At 40.5% G+C, this 18,351-nt stretch overlaps 1 protein-coding gene and 1 long non-coding RNA gene across 2 annotated transcripts; one reads left to right on the top strand and one right to left on the bottom strand.

The window, feature by feature from the left end:
- Positions 1 to 4,473: 4,473 nt before the first annotated feature.
- On the bottom strand, positions 4,474 to 6,425 carry LOC115203727 (uncharacterized). Its single transcript, XM_029768654.1, has 2 exons — positions 6,276 to 6,425; positions 4,474 to 5,724 (listed from the first exon to the last, which is right to left on the bottom strand). The coding sequence occupies exon 2, from the start codon at positions 5,699 to 5,701 to the stop codon at positions 4,814 to 4,816; it is 888 nt and encodes a 295-aa protein (XP_029624514.1). The 5' UTR covers positions 5,702 to 5,724; positions 6,276 to 6,425; the 3' UTR covers positions 4,474 to 4,813.
- A 10,295-nt stretch (positions 6,426 to 16,720) lies between these two features.
- Positions 16,721 to 17,544, top strand: LOC115203726 (uncharacterized). Its single transcript, XR_003880240.1, has 2 exons — positions 16,721 to 16,886; positions 17,439 to 17,544. It is a non-coding gene; the product is annotated as an uncharacterized LOC115203726 (long non-coding RNA).
- Positions 17,545 to 18,351: the final 807 nt, after the last annotated feature.

The following is an 18,351-nucleotide window of genomic DNA, read 5'->3' as shown; positions in this document are numbered from 1 at the left end:
TCGAAATATTCCATTACCGTACTTCGAAGCATGTCAACCGCTGTTTAAAACCAATATTTATGCAATTTATCTCGTAGAGAAGCGATAATATTCCGACCGGGAATCTGCCTGTCTGTAAACTGAGGAAAAAACCAAAAGCCGGGGGCGGGGCGTGTCACGCGCCTAAGGCTTAGTCCATTGACTGACCACTCAGCTTTTGCTCTCGTGTGCTTCAGCCAGGGCTTTGAATGACATCATTCCTGTTTTTCCCGGGCTGTGAGACTCCATTGTTGACGTGAGAAGTGTCACGTAAGAGCAGAGATCCTTTGTAAACGATAGAGAGAATCAAGAAGGGCAAGAAATGTTCAGACAGGGTACTTCCTGAACAGAAGCATCTCAGGTTTTTGCCTGCCATAGGAGTTCTGTTATACTCACAGACACCATTCAAACAGTTTCAGAAACTTTGGAGTGTTTTCTCTCCAAAGCTAATAATTATATGCATATTCCAGTTTCTGGGCAGGACTAATAATCAGATTAAATCGGGTACGTTTTTTATCCAGCCGTGAAAATACTGCCCCCTAGATGTAACAGGTTAATAAAATTGCAACCCCACTTGAATTCCCCCTGCCATTGTTTACATAAATAAAATCCCTCCATATTTTTTGTACTTCTAAAACACATACATTATCCCAGTGCGTCTCTTGAATACATAAAATATCAGAATTCTTCATTTGTACTATTCTATTAAATGTTCCCATTGTTCTCAAACCATTTGCATTTATTGACATTATAGTGACCATTCTAATAAATAATACAATTATAAAATATAATTCCATTATCCTCTACCTGTTATCCAGTTTCTTTCCTCTTCCACTCTTTCTCTCCCCCCCTCCCGCCGCTTTCCTCTTCCTGTATCCTCCCCTCGTTCTTTCAATCTTTTCCCCATCATCTGTGTCCGATATCTCCTCCAAGTCCATTTCATCCAGCCAACTCAACTTCTTTACACCCACATCCGTTGTGCTCCCCGTGTTCATCGCAGTCTCTGGTATAGTCCTCGTTGTGCTCCCCGAGTTCATCTCCGTCTCATGTATAGTCGTTGTGCTCCCCGTGTTCATCGCAGTCTCTGGTATAGTCCTCGTTGTGCTCCCCGAGTTCATCTCCGTCTCATGTATAGTCGTTGTGCTCCCCGTGTTCATCGCAGTCTCTGGTATAGTCCTCGTTGTGCTCCCCGAGTTCATCTCCGTCTCATGTATAGTCATCGTTGTGCTCCCCGTGTTCATCTCCGTTTCTGTTATTGTCATCAAACTCAAAACCCTCTCCATTTCTTCACCCCCCGAGATTCTTGTAGGTGCTGTGCTTTCCCCCAAAACCTGTGAGTCCCCCATGCTCCCCCCCAGTCCACTCCCCTCCTCCTCCTGAAAACTCCATCTTCTTATTTCGGAATCCATACTACTCCCAATTTCATTCATCTTCTGGTCCTTCTTCTTAATTCCTCCGTCTCTCCACCCTCCACCACTTCCTCTCCTCCTTCTTCTTCTCTTTCTTGTGACAATACAACTGCTTCCTCGAATAGTACTTGACTCCCCTCTTCAGCCATAACCTCTCCACAGTTGCACTCCGCCAATCTATTTCTGCATCCGCCACAAAAAGTCCTTTCCTTCTCTCCGACACATTCTCTCACATAATGGCCTTGATTGCCACACTTGAAACACTTAAATTCAGGCCAGTCTTTAACTATGTGCCCGGGTTGTATACACAATCGACAAAATCTGACCTGTTTGTCATGAATTACCCTCAAGTATTCTGGTCCCTCCAGCGTCTCAATTCTTGTAGAATATGGCAATGATTTAACTTTTTCTGTGAATTTTACCTTGCAAAATCGTGTCCCGTCTACCACATCCGTTCCTGGCCAAACTCTCCTCCTTATCTCCGAAACGGCGGATACTCCCCAGCTCCTCAGCTTGCCCAGTTTCACGCTCTCTTCTATGTATACTGGGAGATTCATGAAAGATACTACCAATTCATTCACATTCATATCTCTCGCCAGAATCCTGGTTCCTTTATCCGTAAACCATCCATTAGACGTTCTTTTACTTTTCCGTTTCTCATCATAATTTCATACTTTTTATCCCCTTTCATTCGGCATCCCACCACTTCACCACACTTCTCCTTAATTACTCGTAGGAGCTCCATTGTCGTCACATTTTCTTCTCCCACCAACTCAATTGCCACCGTATATTCTTTGCCATATTTCATTCCTCCTTTAACTTCATTTTTCTTCCGTTGTGCATTTTCGTTGTCCTTGTCCATTCCGTTTGTCGTTGCCATGTTGTCCGTCATAGAAATCAAAAAATGAATAAAAAAAAAAACTCTCCCCCAAGCAGCAAAACTGCAAGGGGGGAAAACTAACCAAACTTAAAACTATTCAAATGAAAAAACAATAAATTATATTGCGAAATCCCCAAAAATAAACAAAAATAGCTCTCGAGCAAACACTCTCAAGCAAACACTCACTCACAGCTCAAACACTCGCACCTGTCGTCACTTTTCCAATCAGGAATAGCGCCCCCAGGCTGGTATGGCCGTAAGCGAGAAACAATCTCTTACTACAACATATATAGTCAAAGTGAGTCTGATAAACAGACATTGCATTTTCACCAATTAGATAAGCAGCTTGAACTTTCTGTCACTGAAAAAGTAGAAGAAATTACAGACACTGTAGCCATCACTTTTTAGTACAGGTAGTTGGATAAGATACAAACAAACCGTGTTTACATTTCAAAGCGAGTGCAAATATTTCAGCCTTGTGGTAAATAAACGGACAAAGGGTTTTAATTCCACAGACATTGCATTTTCACCAATTAGATAAGCAGCTTGAACTTTGTGTCACTGCAGCTTGTGTGTGCTTTGTGCTCCCTTGCCCTGTTCAAATGATGAAAGGAAATAAAGCTGGTGAGTGTAACTGGAATGGTGTCTGATGGCCGTGTGTTTTCCATGGTGGAATTAAAACCCTTTGTCCGTTTTTTTGCCACAAGGCTGAAATATTTGCCCTCGCTTTGAAATGTAAGCAAGGTTTGTTTGTATTTTATCCATTGCCGGAAAATAGACTGTTTGTGCATTGTTAGGTTTGGAATTGTGACATGTATAGTTAAAGTGTCTATTTCGTGTTGCTAAGTTTAACTGCCAGTGACAATAATACATATTTGAAAACATTGACATTATTTCTACCTTTGTTGATTTCGAGCACAGGCATATAGCCTAGACAAGCGGCTGAGAAACTCAAGGATCTCCAATCAAGAGAGAATACTATTACGGGGCTCCCGAGTGGCGAAGTGGTCTAAGGCACTGCATCGCAGTGATAGCTGTGCCACTAAAGATTCTGGGCGGCAGGGATGTCCTTGTCCCATCGCGCACTAGTGTCTCCTGTGGCAGGCCGGGTACAGTGCACGCTGACTCGGTCGCCAGGTGCACGGTGTTTCCTCCGTCACATTGGTGCAGCTGGCTTCCGGGTCAAGTGGGCATTGTGTCAAGAAGCAGTGCGGCCTCTCCTGAGTCCGTATGGGAGTTGCAGCAACGAGACAAGACTGTAACTACCAATTGGATACCAGGAAATTGAGGAGAAAAAGGGGTAAAAGAAAAAGAAAAAGAGAAAGAATACTGTTATGTTGAAAGAACGAGACAAGCTAAATTCTTTATAAACTGCTGGGGTGTTTATTAGGTACAGCTCTCCTCACATTCATAACAGGAAGCAGATACGGTGGCTCCCATAGCACAGATAATGTGAGTCAAAAGGAACACACAACAATAATACACAAGGGCTACATAGTGACCATAACAAATGCAACTGTTTATTATTGATTCTCATGACAATACAAACGTTGCCTTACTTTTGTTTGTAAACGATGTAATTGTAAACAAACACTGTACGACCTCAAAACGTGGTTAAAACTAATGTTGATATCATGGATGGTCAGTCCTTACATCCAGAGGTCTATCTATGCATTTGATTGGTTACATTTCTCCAGCCCCATCCCTCAGCTGTTTACCAAATCAGTGGCAGGGTGGCTGCTTCTTTTTCTAACTACAGATTTAACGCACATTGTTAAAAAACATTTCAATTCAATCACGCTGACAGATTTTAATGAGATTGTATTTACATTTTTCTTATAATCTGTGCTGTTTTGCACCACGGAAATATTGCATTGAAAGCCAAAACTAATCATATAGATAGCTAGAAGACTGGATGATCAAGTCAAAGAAAAGATATCCTAAAATCCGCAAGGCACCCAAACTTTGTCAAATGTGAGTTCTCAGTGAAACAAAGCTTTAGGTATGTTATTTATCAGATTCTTGCATTATCAACCTTAGTGTGCATTTGTGAGGTTTGTACTCTCCCATTCCTGGTCATTATAATAGAAATCGTAATGTACAATATTTGCTAGCAGGCCTTTGTGCTAAAGTCGAGCATTTGAGTAATTAAAAGGAACAATGTTCTCATTTGCTTTGCTTTCTTTATTGATTAACAGAATGCTCAGTGTTACACAGGAATCATTTTAATTGTATTACTTTACTCATGTTTTTCAAAATAATATCTGACTAACACAACGCAATATAATACCTGCTGCTAAAATACAAATTCTATAATTCAATTGTTAATTCATTGAATACAACATTAAAGAAACATTTCTAAATTATCTCTGACAGTGACTTTATGACATAAAAGCTAACATTGAGTGTCAGAACAATACAAAAAAATTAAACACAGATAAATTGCCATGCAAAAGCTAATATCTGGCACAATTTTGGGCTGATTCTGCCTCTCCAACTCAGGTTTTTATTTGCCATACCAGAGGAAGAGGGGCATACCATTGTTGCCAGCATTCAGATTTTTATCGATGAGGATCAAGCCGGCCTCCATATAAGGGCCAGTTACATCAGGGTTGGATGTAACGGTCAAGGCCTTGATTGGGAGAGATCCATCTTTCTTGAACCAGACCATCACTGACTGACCGTTTCTTCCCGCATTGAGGTTAACATTCACCATGGTGAAACCACTCATATCTAGGCTGGAATCCTGATCATGGTTGACGGATGCATTCATCTCGGTGAGCCCGCCGCCCGTTGCGGTGGATTGACGGTACCAGAGGAAGATAGGGTTTCCTCCAGAACCTCTATTGAGATCTTCATCCAGCCGGATGTAGCCGTCGTTGAAAAGGTTGATGTCTTCTTGGAATGAGGTGGTGGCAGCAATGTCACAGATGTAGGTCTCACTCTTTCGCTTCAACCAGAGGGTGATGAAATCTCCTGAGTTACTGCGGTTCAGATTGCATGGTAGCCTTTCCCAGCCGAGTTTGAATTGATTGGCCTCTTCCTTCTCATTAGTGTTGAGGAAGAGATCAACCAAGGGAATGTCATACTTAGGGCTTGCACCACTAGAGTACCACAGATGGATGACGTCTCCGTCTATTCCAGAGTTGAGGTTTTCTGGGAGCTCAGTGTACCTTGCTTTTTTCAATTCATCTTCCATTTCAACAGTGAATGAAAACTGGACTCTGGTGATGGGTTTACCAGTGCCCTTTCTGAACCAGATGTAAACTCTGGTGGCGGATGAAGTGCCTTTACTGAGGTTAACATTTATCTTGTCATAGTCTTGGTCATGAAGCTGTTGTTCCCTTTCAGGGCTAGTGGAGATTGCAAATTCTGTGATGTATTTAGAAGCCATTTTGTGTCGTTGGAGACAAGCGTCTGTAAAGTGAGAATAAATAGTGACATTGGTCAACACCTCATGTGTAGCAAGAAACAACACACTAACTACACAAAAGACCAGGACAGTTGATAAGTATAAAATATGAAGGAATTAGCGGCCAGCTTTATTAACTATTTTCTACAGGTGTTCTAAAGGGGATACATGGCTTGTGAAAATGATGACTTCAAGGATGCATAAAAAACACCCTAAAAAGATACTAAAACAGACAGTTGGGCTCGGCTGAGTCAAATGATTTATTATAATAATATATAAATTAATTGGTTTACTCAAAAAAAACACTAGAACACATAATCACACATCAGGAGTGGTAACAATGCCCCCTAGAGGACAGCATTAGTAATGTGTTTGTTTTCCTCTTACATCAATTATAATCCAAATTGAAGACTGATTCTTTGATCATCTGATTCAGGTGTTATGGTGCTAGTGGAACAAGTGAAACCCATGTATCCCACCACCACCCTGCCCTTTATAGTAACACAGACATACTCAAATACATATCAAAACCCTTCATTGGAAGTCATTTCTTTACCAGCGATGTTGTGTTCTTCCTCTGTTCTGGAGTGTCTTCTCTGGGAGAAAGTGTCTTCTCTGGGAGAAAGTGTCTTCTCTGGGAGAAAGTTTTTTCTCTGGGAGAAAGTTTTTTCTCTGGGAGAATGTGTCTTCTCTGGGAGAAAGTGTCTTCTCTGGAAGAAAGTGGGATAAAGTGTTTTCACATCGAAGAGCTGAGTGTCTCTTTTACACATTTTCTCCAGTTAAGTTGGCAAATGACTCACCATTCAGAGTTCTACACAATGCATATTCCTAGGAACTTTATTTTTCCTCCTCCTCAGACTACACCCCTCCTGTCATGTCCTGACCCTGGTATGAGGTCATTTTTCCCTAGTAGATTGGTCAGGGCGTGACAGGGGGGTGTTTCGTCTATGTGTTTTGGGTTTTATGTTTTCTAGGTGGGTTGTGTAGAGTTTCATTCTATGTTGTGGCCAGGTATGGTTTCCAATCAGAGGCAGCTGTCATTCATTTTCTCTGATTGGAAGCCATACTTAAGCAGTCTGTTTTTCATGCGGTTTTGTGGGTTGTTGTTTTCTGTTTAGTGTATTCACCTGACGGAACTTTTGACGGACGTTTTCTTGTTTTGTTGTTAAAGTGTATTCATTAACCTGTTGGGGCTAGGGGGCAGTATTTTCACGGCCGGATAAAAAACGTACCCAATTTAAACTGGTTACTACTCTTGCCCAGAAATGAGAATATGCATATTATTAGTAGATTTTGATATAAAACACTCTAAAGTTTCTTAAACTGTTTGACTGGTGTCTGTGAGTATAACAGAACTCATATGGCAGGCAAAAACCTGAGAAGATTTCAAGCAGGAAGTGCCCTGTCTGCGATTTTGTAGTTATGCTTTTGCTTGTCTATCGAAACTACAGTATCTGTGGGGTTATGTTGCACTTTCTAAGGCTTCCATTGGCTCTCTAAAGCCACCAGAAAGTGGATTGGGGTGTCACCTGTCTCTGGGCAAAGTATTGGAGCACTGTTTGTTAGTGGACTGCCTGAGGACAAAGGGAATGGAAATGCGCATTCATGAGAGTTCACCATTTTTTTCTTTCTCTCTTTGAATGAATACAACGTTGTCCGGTTGGAATATTATCGCTATTTTACGAGAAAAATCGCATAAAAATTGATTTTAAACAGCGTTTGACATGCTTCTAAGTACGGTAATGGAACATTTTGACAATTTTTGTCTCGATATGCGCTCGCGCGTTACCCTTTGGATAGTGACCTGAATGCACGAACAAAACAGAGGTATTTTCACATAACTATGGATTATTTGGAACAAAAACAACATTTGTTGTGGAAGTAGCAGTCCTGGGAGTGCATTCTGACGAAGAACAGCAAAGGTAATCTATATTTTCTAATACTAATTCTGAGTTTAGTGAGCCCCGAACTTGGCGGGTGTCAAATTAGCTAGCCGTGATGGCTGAGCTATGTACTCAGAGTATTACAAAATGTGCTTTCGCCGAAAAGCTATTTTAAAATCTGACACCGCGATTGCATAAAGGAGTTCTGTATCTATAATTCTTAAAATAATTGTTATGTGTTTTGTCAACATTTATCATGAGTCATTTAGTAAATTCACCAGAAGTTTTCGGTGGGAATACAATTTCTGAACATCACACTGCAATGTAAAAAGCTGTTTTTTGATATAAATATGAACTTGATTGAACAAAACATGCATGTACTGTATAACATAATGTCCTAGGAGTGTCATCTAATGAAGATCATCAAAGGTTAGTGCTGCATTTAGCTGTGTTTTGGGTTTTGTGACATATAAGCTTGCTTGAAAAATGGCTGTGTGGTTATTTGTGGCTATGTACTCTCCTAACATAATCTAATGTTTTGCTGTCGCTGTAAAGCCTTTTTGAAATCGGACAATGTGGTTAGATCAACCTCTTACATCTAGACGTTCCGCTAGCGGAACACCTGCTCCAATATCCAATGATAGGCGTGGCGCGAATTACAAATTCCTCAAAAATCCCAAAACTTCAATTTTTCAAACATATTACTATTTTACACCTGTTTAAAGACAAGACTCTCCTTTATCTAACCACACAGTCCGATTTCAAAAAGGCTTTACAGCGAAAGCAAAACATTAGATTATGTCAGCAGAGTACCCAGCCAGAAATAATCAGACACCCATTTTTCAAGCTAGCATATAATGTCACAAAAAACAAAACCACAGCTAAATGCAGCACTAACCTTTGATGATCTTCATCAGATGACACTCCTAGGACATTATGTTATACAATACATGCATGTTTTGTTCAATCAAGTTCATATTTATATCAAAAACCAGCTTTTTACATTAGCATGTGACGTTCAGAACTAGCATTCCCACCGAACACTTCCGGTGAATTTACTAAATTACTCACGATAAACGTTCACAAAAAACATAACAATTATTTTAAGAATTATAGATACAGAACTCCTTTATGCAATCGCGGTGTCCGATTTTAAAATAGCTTTTCGGTGAAAGCACATTTTGCAATATTCTGAGTAGATAGCCCGGCCATCATGGCTAGCTATTTTGACACCCACCAAGTTTGGTACTAACCAAACTCAGATTTACTATAAGAAAAATTTGATTACCTTTGCTGTTCTTCGTCAGAATGCACTCCCAGGACTTCTACTTCAATAACAAATGTTGGTTTGGTTCCAAATAATCCATAGTTATATCCAAATAGCGGCGTTTTGTTCGTGCGTTCAAGACACTATCCGAAGGGTAAAGAAGGGTGACGCGCCCGGCGCATTTCGTGACAAAAAAAATCTAAATATTCCATTACCGTACTTCGAAGCATGTCAAACGCTGTTTGAAATCAATTTTTATGCGATTTTTCTCGTAAAAAAGCGATAATATTCCGACCGGGAATCCCTGTTTTTGTTCAAAGACGAAAAAATTAAAACATGGTGTCGGCTCGTGCACGCGCCCCTAGTCTCATTGTTCTCAGATCGACCACTATCCAAATGCGCTACTGTTTTTCAGCCATGGACTGCAAAGTCATCATTCACCGTTCTGCCGCCTTCTGAGAGCCTATGGGAGCGTTAGAAAATGTCACGTTATGCCAGAGATCCCCTGTTTTGGATAGAGATGATCAAGATGGGCAGGAGTAATAATCAGATTAAATCGGGTACGTTTTTTATCCGGCCGTGAAAATACTGCCCCCTATCCATAACAAGTTAACGAGAGTCTTATCTTTCAAATGGTGTAAAATAGTCGTATGTTTGAAATATTGAAAATATTGCATTTTATAGGTTTTGTATTTCGCGCCACACTCTACCACTGGCTGTTGAATAGAGTGGGACGCTCACGTCCCACCTTGCCCAGACAGTTTAAAATGTCTCCCGATGACTTACACTGTACGCTCTGGTATAACAAACACCCAGGTCCAGATCCAGTCTATGAGGAAGCATTACTTAAGGCCCCAAAGAGAACTATAGGGTTAAAGTGGTTTCACTATGACAGCACTCATGTTGTTGTGGAAGTGGAGCTACTTCCACAGAACCAGACACTGTTCAGAGAAAGGTGGAGTCCCCATGTATGTCACGTCCTGACCAGTAAAGGGGTCATTTTGTTATTCTAGTTGGTCCGGACGTGGCAGAGGTGTGATTGTTTTGTGTGTTTCGGGGTTTTGGTTTATGTTCTATGTTTTCTATTTCTATGTGGGTTTTCTAGTTGTTCTATTTCTATGTTCAGGGTTTTGGTTTGGCCTTCAATTGGAGGCAGCTGTTCCTCGTTGCTTCTAATTGGAGGCCATATTTAAGTAGGGGTTTTCAGCTTGTGTTTTGTGGGTGGTTTTCTCCATGTATTGTCAGTGTACCTTACAGGACTGTTTTCGTCGTTCTTTTGTTCAGTGTTCATTTTCTTTCAATAAAACAAGAAAATGTTTAATTTACCCGCTGCAGTTTGGTCCGATCATTACAACGAGTATGACAATATATCTCTCGAAAGGGAGCCCTCAGAAAGGTGGGAGGACATGGGCCGGTGGGTGTCACAGGGGAGGAGAATCACAGACTGGGTAGACATGATTAGTGGAGATCAACACAGTCCATCAACCGATAGGTATCGCAGGAAGCTAAATTGGAGAGCAAATAGTGTTCCTGCTGTACATCTGGATGAGTGTGTAAGACACTGAGGGGAGGAGTACCTGTTAACAGAAGAACAGGAATTGGAAAAAGTCCCTGAACACTTGTGGTCAAAAGGTCCAGCAGATGTAGGATTAATTAAAGGGGTAATTCCAATACAAGTAGTACCTAAATCCAATCATAGGCCATATCAGAAGCAATATCCCATGAAACCAGAGGCAATAAAAGGTATTACTCCAATCTTTGAGCAACAAAGGAAAGGAGGGGTAATCATCCCAAGGCGATGAAGCATTTTGTAACTCTCCCCTGTTCCCAGTTAAAAAAGCAGCTCCAAGTACAGATTGGAGGATGGCCATGGATCTACAAGGGGTTAATAGAAGTATCATTCCACGGGCTCCATGTGTACCAGATCCACATACATTGTTGAACCAATTGAAACCCGAAAATGCCTACTTCACAGTGATAGATTTGGCAAATGCTTTCTTTAGCATACCAGTACACCCTGATAGTCACGGGTGGTTTGGGTTCACTTTTTTGGGGAGCAAATGGACGTACTCGAGGACTCCCCAGGGATTTTTCGGAAAGTCCAACGATTTACAACAAGGCTATTACCCGAAATCTAGACCAGTTTGACCCTCCACAAGGGAGCCAAATGTTGATATATGTAGATGACATTTTGGTAGCGAACCCCTCTCAGGAGGGCTGTAAAGCTGACCCTCTAGCTCTGTTAATGTTTTTGGCTGAACAGGGCCATAAGGTCAGCAGGAAAAAGTTGCAGCTGTGGAGGGGGCAGGTTATCTATCTCGGACACACCATAACACAGGAAGGGAGAACACTTAACTTGACTAGAAAAACAGCCATCTTAGAAGCACCTAAACTACTCAATAAGAAACAGATGATGAGTTTTTCTTGGAATGATTAACTATTGCTGTGCGTGGATACCCCACTTTGCATTACATACTGGAAAGCTCAGTGAGCTAATATTTGGTAAAGCTATGGCAGCCAGAGAGAAGATAGCATGGACTAGAGAAGCAGAAGAACAGTTTATGAGCATCTAGCATCTAGACTTCAACTAGTTTGTAGGTCGTATTAGTTTGTTGGTTATATTAGTTTGTAGGTCGTATTAGTTTGTAGGTCGTATTAGTTTGTTGGTTATATTAGTTTGTAGGTCATATTAGTTTGTAGGTCATATTAGTTTGTTGGTCATAATTTATCCTCTTGACGTTACCCTAGGATAGGGGGCGCCACAGCGCATTTTGAAAAAAATTCGTGCCCATTTTAAACGGCCTACTAATCAAACTCAGAAGCTAGGATATGCATATAATTAATACCTGTGGATAGAAAACACCCTAAAGTTTCTAAAACTGTTTGAATGGTGTCTGTGAGTATAACAGAACTCATATGGCAGTCAAAACCCCGAGACCGATCGAAACAGGATGTGGAATTCTGAATTGCGGACTCAACTTCATCACTTTGCCTATAAATCACACCATGAGCAATGGTTCATTGAGCACTTTCTATTGCTTCCACTAGATGTCCCCAGTCTTTACAAAGTGGTTTGAGCCTTCTACTGTTAACCTCTCTGGCGCATGTGGGACGAACTCGTCCCACCTACGTAACAGCCACTGAAATCCAGTGGCGCGATTTTTGAATCGTTAGAAATACTATTACTTCAATTTCTCAAACATATGACTATTTTACAGCTATTTAAAGACAAGAATCTCGTTAATCTAACCCCACTGTCCGATTTCAAAAAGGCTTTACAACGAAAGCAAAACATTAGATTATGTCAGCAGAGTGCCCAGCCAGAAATAATCAGACACCCATTTTTCAAGCTAGCATATCATGTCACATAAACCCAAACCACAGCTAAATGCAGCACTAACCTTTTATGATCTTCATCAGATGACACACCTAGGACATTGTGTTATACAATACATGCATGTCTGTTCAATCAAGTTCATATTTATATCAAAAAACAGCTTTTTACATTAGCATGTGACGTTCAGAAAAAGCATAACCCCCGCAAACTTCCGGGGAATTTACTAACAGTTTGCTAAATTACTCACGATAAACGTTCACAAAAAGCATAACAATTATTTTAAGAATTATAGATACATTACTCCTCTATGCACTCGATATGTCCGATTTTAAAATAGCTTTTCGGATGAAGCACATTTTGCAATAATCTAAGTACATAGCCCGGCATCACAGGGCTAGCTATTTAGATACCCACCCAGGTCAGCCTCCACCAAAATCACATTTCCTATAAGAAAAATGTTCTTACCTTGCTTGTTCTTCGTCAGAATACACTGCCAGGTCTTCTACTTCAATAACAAATGTTGGTTTGGTCCCAAATAATCCATCGTTATATCCAAACAGCGACGTTTTGTTCGTGAGTTCTAGACACTATCAGAATGCTTCATCACGGTGTCGCGCATGGCGCATTGGCGTGACAAAAATGTCTAAATATTCCATTACCGTACTTCGAAGCATGTCAACCGCTGTTTAAAACCAATTTTTATGCCATTTATCTCGTAGATAAGTGATAATATTCCGACCGGGAATATACATTGAGCCTAAACAGCCGAATTAAATTTCTCCTCAGGAGCGAATCGTGCACGCGCCTCATTCAAAGGTCCTCTGAGCCGCCACTTACCAAAGCCGATAATGTGTTTCAGCCTGAGGCTCCCTCGTCAACCTTCAGTTATTTCCCGGGTTCTGAGAGCCTATCGGAGCCCTGGGAATTGTCACGTTACAGCTAAGATCCTTACTTTTCAATAAACAGATGCAAGACGCACGACTCCTTGTCAGACAGGGTACTTCCTGCTTGAAACCTTGTCAGGTTTTTGCCTGCCATAGGAGTTCTGTTATACTCACAGACACTATTCAAACAGTTTTAGAAAATTCAGAGTGTTTTCTATCCAAACCTGAACAATAATATGCATATTCTAGCTTCTGAGTTGGTGTAGGAGGCAGCTAAAAATGGGCACATATTTTTTCCAAAATTCTCAATACTGCCCCCTATCCCAAACAGGTTAAAACTGAATGAATGAGACACTGTGGAAATTGGTCACAGGAGGAGGGCCATCACCATTATGACGCCGGCGGCCCTGTCTACCCCCTCCTTTCGAAACGTTTTGAAACACAATACAATCGTCCCCCTCGAATCTTATTGGCTCTCTTGTTGAAACAGGCCCTGAAGATTTATGTTATACAACGTTTGACATGTTTGAACGAACCTAAATGGGGGAAAAATGTTTGTTTTTTTCGAAATTGCTGTCCCGTGGCCGACGGAGCATTTGGATACAGCCTTCAGACGCGCTAACAACAGCAAGCTAATGGAACATAAAGGATAGACTTTTTCGAACGAAAATACATTTGTTGTGGACCTGGGATTCCTGGAAGTGCTTTCTGATGAAGACAACTAAAGGTAAGGGATTATTGACAATAGTATACAAGATTAGATGTGATATGCGATTGTTCCAAGATGGCGTCGAGCTGTATTTACTAGCTAATTTTCTGAGTATCGCATCCCCTTTTATCGCAAAGTGTGATTACCCAGTAAAGTTATTTTAAAATCTGGTATTACAGGTACTTTCAAGAGATATTCATCTATAAATCTTAGAATGACATTATTACATTTTTAAAAATGTTTTCGAATAGTAATTGAGTAAATTGTAGCACTGTTTCCCGGGATGCATTTGAGGGAAAATAGTTAGTCAACGTCAGGCGCCGATGTAAAATGCTGTTTTAATATATAAATATGATTTTTATCGAACAAAAGAATGCATGCATTGTGTAACATGATGTCCTAGGTGTGTCATCTGATGAAGTTTGTAAAAGGTTAGTGCTGCATTTAGCTGTTTTTTGGTTATTTGTGATGCATGTGGTTGGTCGGAAAATGGCTATGTTGCTACTTTTACCATATACTCCTCTAACATAATCTAACGTTTTGCTTTTCCTGTAAAGCCTTTTTGAAATCGGACGACGTGGGTCGATTCAGGAGAGGTGTATCTATAAAACGATATGAGACAGTCCTATATTTGAAAAAATATATATATTACATTTCGTTATGCTAATGTCGATAGGAGTTTTTCGCTGGATGTTGATCCCGCTTACGGGACGAGACCGTCAAGAGGTTGTTGGTCATATTAGTTTGTTGGTTATATTAGTTTGTAGGTCGTATTAGTTTGTTGGTCATATTAGTTTGTTGGTCGTATTAGTTTGTTGGTCGTATTAGTTTGTAGGTCATATTAGTTTGTTGGTTATATTAGTTTATTGGTCATATTAGTTTGTTGGTCATATTAGTTTGTTGGTCGTATTAGTTTTTAGACCAAACCGTTCGGATGCTACAGACGTTTTCATGAGAAGACAGATTTTCAGGATGTCTCATGGTCTGACAAACACCACTCTAGCTCTGCCACTTTTCACTGAAGATGCGGAATTGCGACATCGGCTGATGTGGTGGATTGACACATCCAATGTACCTGATATCTCTAGTCTAAACAGACAGATTTAATGGGGATTATTTGATTATGTTAATTAGATTTCCAAAAGGTTTTAGAGATAAAAAACAAAATTGGTTAAAGCAAATTGTGATTAAAAAATATAGCAGGCTGCAAAATATTTGAGAAGAGATTTCCAATGTATCAATTCCTTGGTTTATGAACTGATTCATAAAATGACCCCAGATTCAAAACTTAGAGTTTTTCATTTTAAATGTTATTATACAACATTCTCACAACCAATAGAATGTTATATATATGGGGGATACAATCATACCAGCTCTGCAGATTTTGCTGCGAAGAGTCAGAATCATTAGATCACTTATTTTGGTACACTAAACAGAAAATAGCCACCCAGAAAACTGCATGAATAACAGGCTGCTTAAGTATGGCTTCCAATCAGAGACAATGAAGAATGAAACTCTAGACAACCCACCTAGAAAACAGAAAACCCAAAACACATTTTTACGAGAACAATCGCATAAATATTTATTTTAAACAGCGGTTGACATGCTTCGAAGTACAGTAATGGAATATTTAGAATTTTTTTGTCACGAAACGCGTCAGGCACGTCACCCTTCGTCACCCTTCGGATAGTGTCTTGAACGCACGAACAAAACAGAGGATATTTGAACATAACTATGGATTATTTTGAATCAAACCAACATTTGTTATTGAAGTAGAAGTCCTGGGAGTGCATTCTGACGAAGAACAGCAAAGGTAATCAAATTTTTCTAATAGTAAATCGGAGTTTGGTGAGGGCCAAACTTGGTGGGTGTCAAAATAGCTAGCCGTGATGGCTGGGCTATCTACTCAGTATATTGCAAAATGTGCTTTTGCCAAAGAGCTATTTTAAAATCGGACATAGCGATTGCATAAAGGAGTTCTGTATCTATAATTCTTAAAATAATTGTTATGATTTTTGTGAACGTTTATCGTGAGTAATTTAGTAAATTCACCGGAAGGTTGCGGTGGGTATGCTAGTTCTGAACGTCACATGCTAATGTAAAAAGCTGTTTTTTTATATAAATATGAACTTGATTGAACAAAACATGCATGTATTGTATAACATAATGTCCTAGGGGTGTCATCTGATGAAGATCTTAAAAGGTTAGTGCTGCATTTAGCTGTGGTTTTGTTTTTTGTGACATTATATGCTAGCTTGAAAAATGGGTGTCTGATTATTTCTGGCTGGGTACTCTGCTGACATAATCTAATGTTTTGCTTTCGTTGTAAAGCCTTTTTGAAATCGGACAGTGTGGTTAGATTAACGAGAGTCTTGGCTTTAAAATGGTGTAAAATAGTCATATGTTTGAGAAATTGAAGTAATAGCATTTCTAAGGTATTTGAATAACGCGCCACAGGATTCCACTGGCTGTTACGTAGGTGGGACGATTTCGTCCCACATATCCTAGAGAGGTTAATGAATACACTTTAACAAGAAAACGACCAACAACAGTTCCGTCAGGTGAATACACTAAACAGAAAACAGTCACCCATAAAACCCCACGAACAACAGGCTGCCTAAGTATGGCTTCCAATGAGAGACAATGAATGACAGCTGCCTCCGATTGGAAACCATACCAGGCCACAACATAGAAAATGACAACATAGAATGAAACTCTAGACAACCCACCTAGAAAACAGAAACCCAAAACACATAGACGAAACACCCCCCTGTCACGCCCTGACCAATCTACTTGTGAAAAATGACCTCATACCAGGGTCAGGACATGACAGGAGGGGTGTAGTCTGAGGAGGAGGAAAGATAAAGTTTCTAGGAATATGTATTGTTTAGAGCTCTGAATGGTGAGTCATTTGCCAACTTAACTGGAGAAAATGTATAAAAGAGACACAGCTCTTCGATGTGAAAACACTTTCTCCCACTTTCTTCCAGAGAAGACACATTCTCCCAGAGAAGACACATTCTCCCAGAGAAGACACTTTCTCCCAGAGAAGACACTCCAGAACAGAGGAAGAACACAACATCGCTGGTAAAGAAATGACTTCCAATGAAGGGTTCTGATGTGTATATGAGTATGTCTGTGTTACTATAAAGGGCAGGGTGGTGGTGGGATACATGGGTTTCACTTGTTCCACTAGCAACATAACACCTGTTTCAGATTATAAAAGAATCAGTCTTCAATTTGGATCATAATTGATGTTAGAGGAAAACAAATACATTACTAATGCTGTCCTCTAGGGGGCATTGTTACCACTCCTGATGTGTGATTATGTGTTTTAGTGTTTTTTTTTGAGTAAACCAATTAATTTATATATTATTATAATAAATCATTTGACTTAGCCGAGCCCAACTGTCTGTTTTAGTATCTGTTTAGGGTGTTTTTTATGCATCCTTGAAGTCATAATTTTCACAAGCCATGTATCCCCTTTAGAACACCTGTAGAAAATAGTTAATAAAGCTGGCCGCTAATTCCTTCATATTTTATACTTATCAAATGTCCTGGTCTTTTGTGTAGTTAGTGTGTTGTTTCTTGCTACACATGAGGTGTTGACCAATGTCACTATTTATTCTCACTTTACAGACACTTGTCTCCAATGACACAAGATGGCTTCTAAATACATCACAGAAATTGCAATCTCCACTAGCCCTGAAAGGGAGCAAGAGCTTCATGACCAAGACTATGACAAGATAAATGTCAACCTCAACAAAGGCAATTCATACACCACCAGAGTTTACATCTGGTTCAAAAAGGGCACTGATAAACCCATCACCAGAGTCCAGTTTTCATTCACTGATGCAATGAAAGATGGCCTGAAAAAAGCAAGGTACACTGAGCTCCCAGAAAACCTCAACTCTGGAACAGACGGAGACGTCATCCATCTGTGGTACTCTAGTGCTGCACGCCCTAAGTATGACATTCCCATTGAAGATCTCTTCCTCACCACTAATGAGAAGGAAGAGGCCACTCAATTAAAAAATGGCTGGGAAAGGCTACCATGCAATCTGAACCGCAGTAACTCAGGAGATTTCATCACCCTCTGGTTGAAGTGAAAGAGCGAGACCTACATCTGTGACGTTGCTGCCACCACCTCATTCCCTGAACACATCAACCTTTTCAACGACGGCTACATCCGGCTGGATGAGGATCTCAATAGAGGTTCTGGAGGAAACCCTATCTTCCTCTGGTACCGTCAATCCACCGCAACGGGCGGCGGGCTCACCGAGACGAATGCATCCGTCAACCATGATCAGGATTCCAGCCTAGAGATGAGTGGTTTCACCGTGGTGAATGTTAACCTCAATGCGGGAAGAAACGGTCAGTCAGTGATGGTCTGGTTCAAGAAAGATGGATCCCTCCCTATCAAGGCCTTGACCGTTACATCCAACCCAGATGTAACTGGCCCTTATATGGAGGCCGGCTTGATCCTCATCGATAAAAATTTGAATGCTGGCAACAATGGTATGCCCCTCTTCCTCTGGTATGGCAAATGAAA

This window comes from Salmo trutta, chromosome 12 (assembly GCF_901001165.1).
Source record: "Salmo trutta chromosome 12, fSalTru1.1, whole genome shotgun sequence".
Taxonomy (NCBI): domain Eukaryota; kingdom Metazoa; phylum Chordata; class Actinopteri; order Salmoniformes; family Salmonidae; genus Salmo; species Salmo trutta.
Note: the sequence above shows the minus strand (reverse complement) of the source record. Positions and strands in the feature narration are given on the sequence as shown.

What these genes read in the sequence shown, in the direction of transcription:
- LOC115203727 (XM_029768654.1), bottom strand. Translation starts at nt 5,701, where the DNA reads ATGGCTTCTAAATACATCACAGAATTTGCAATCTCCACTAGCCCTGAA.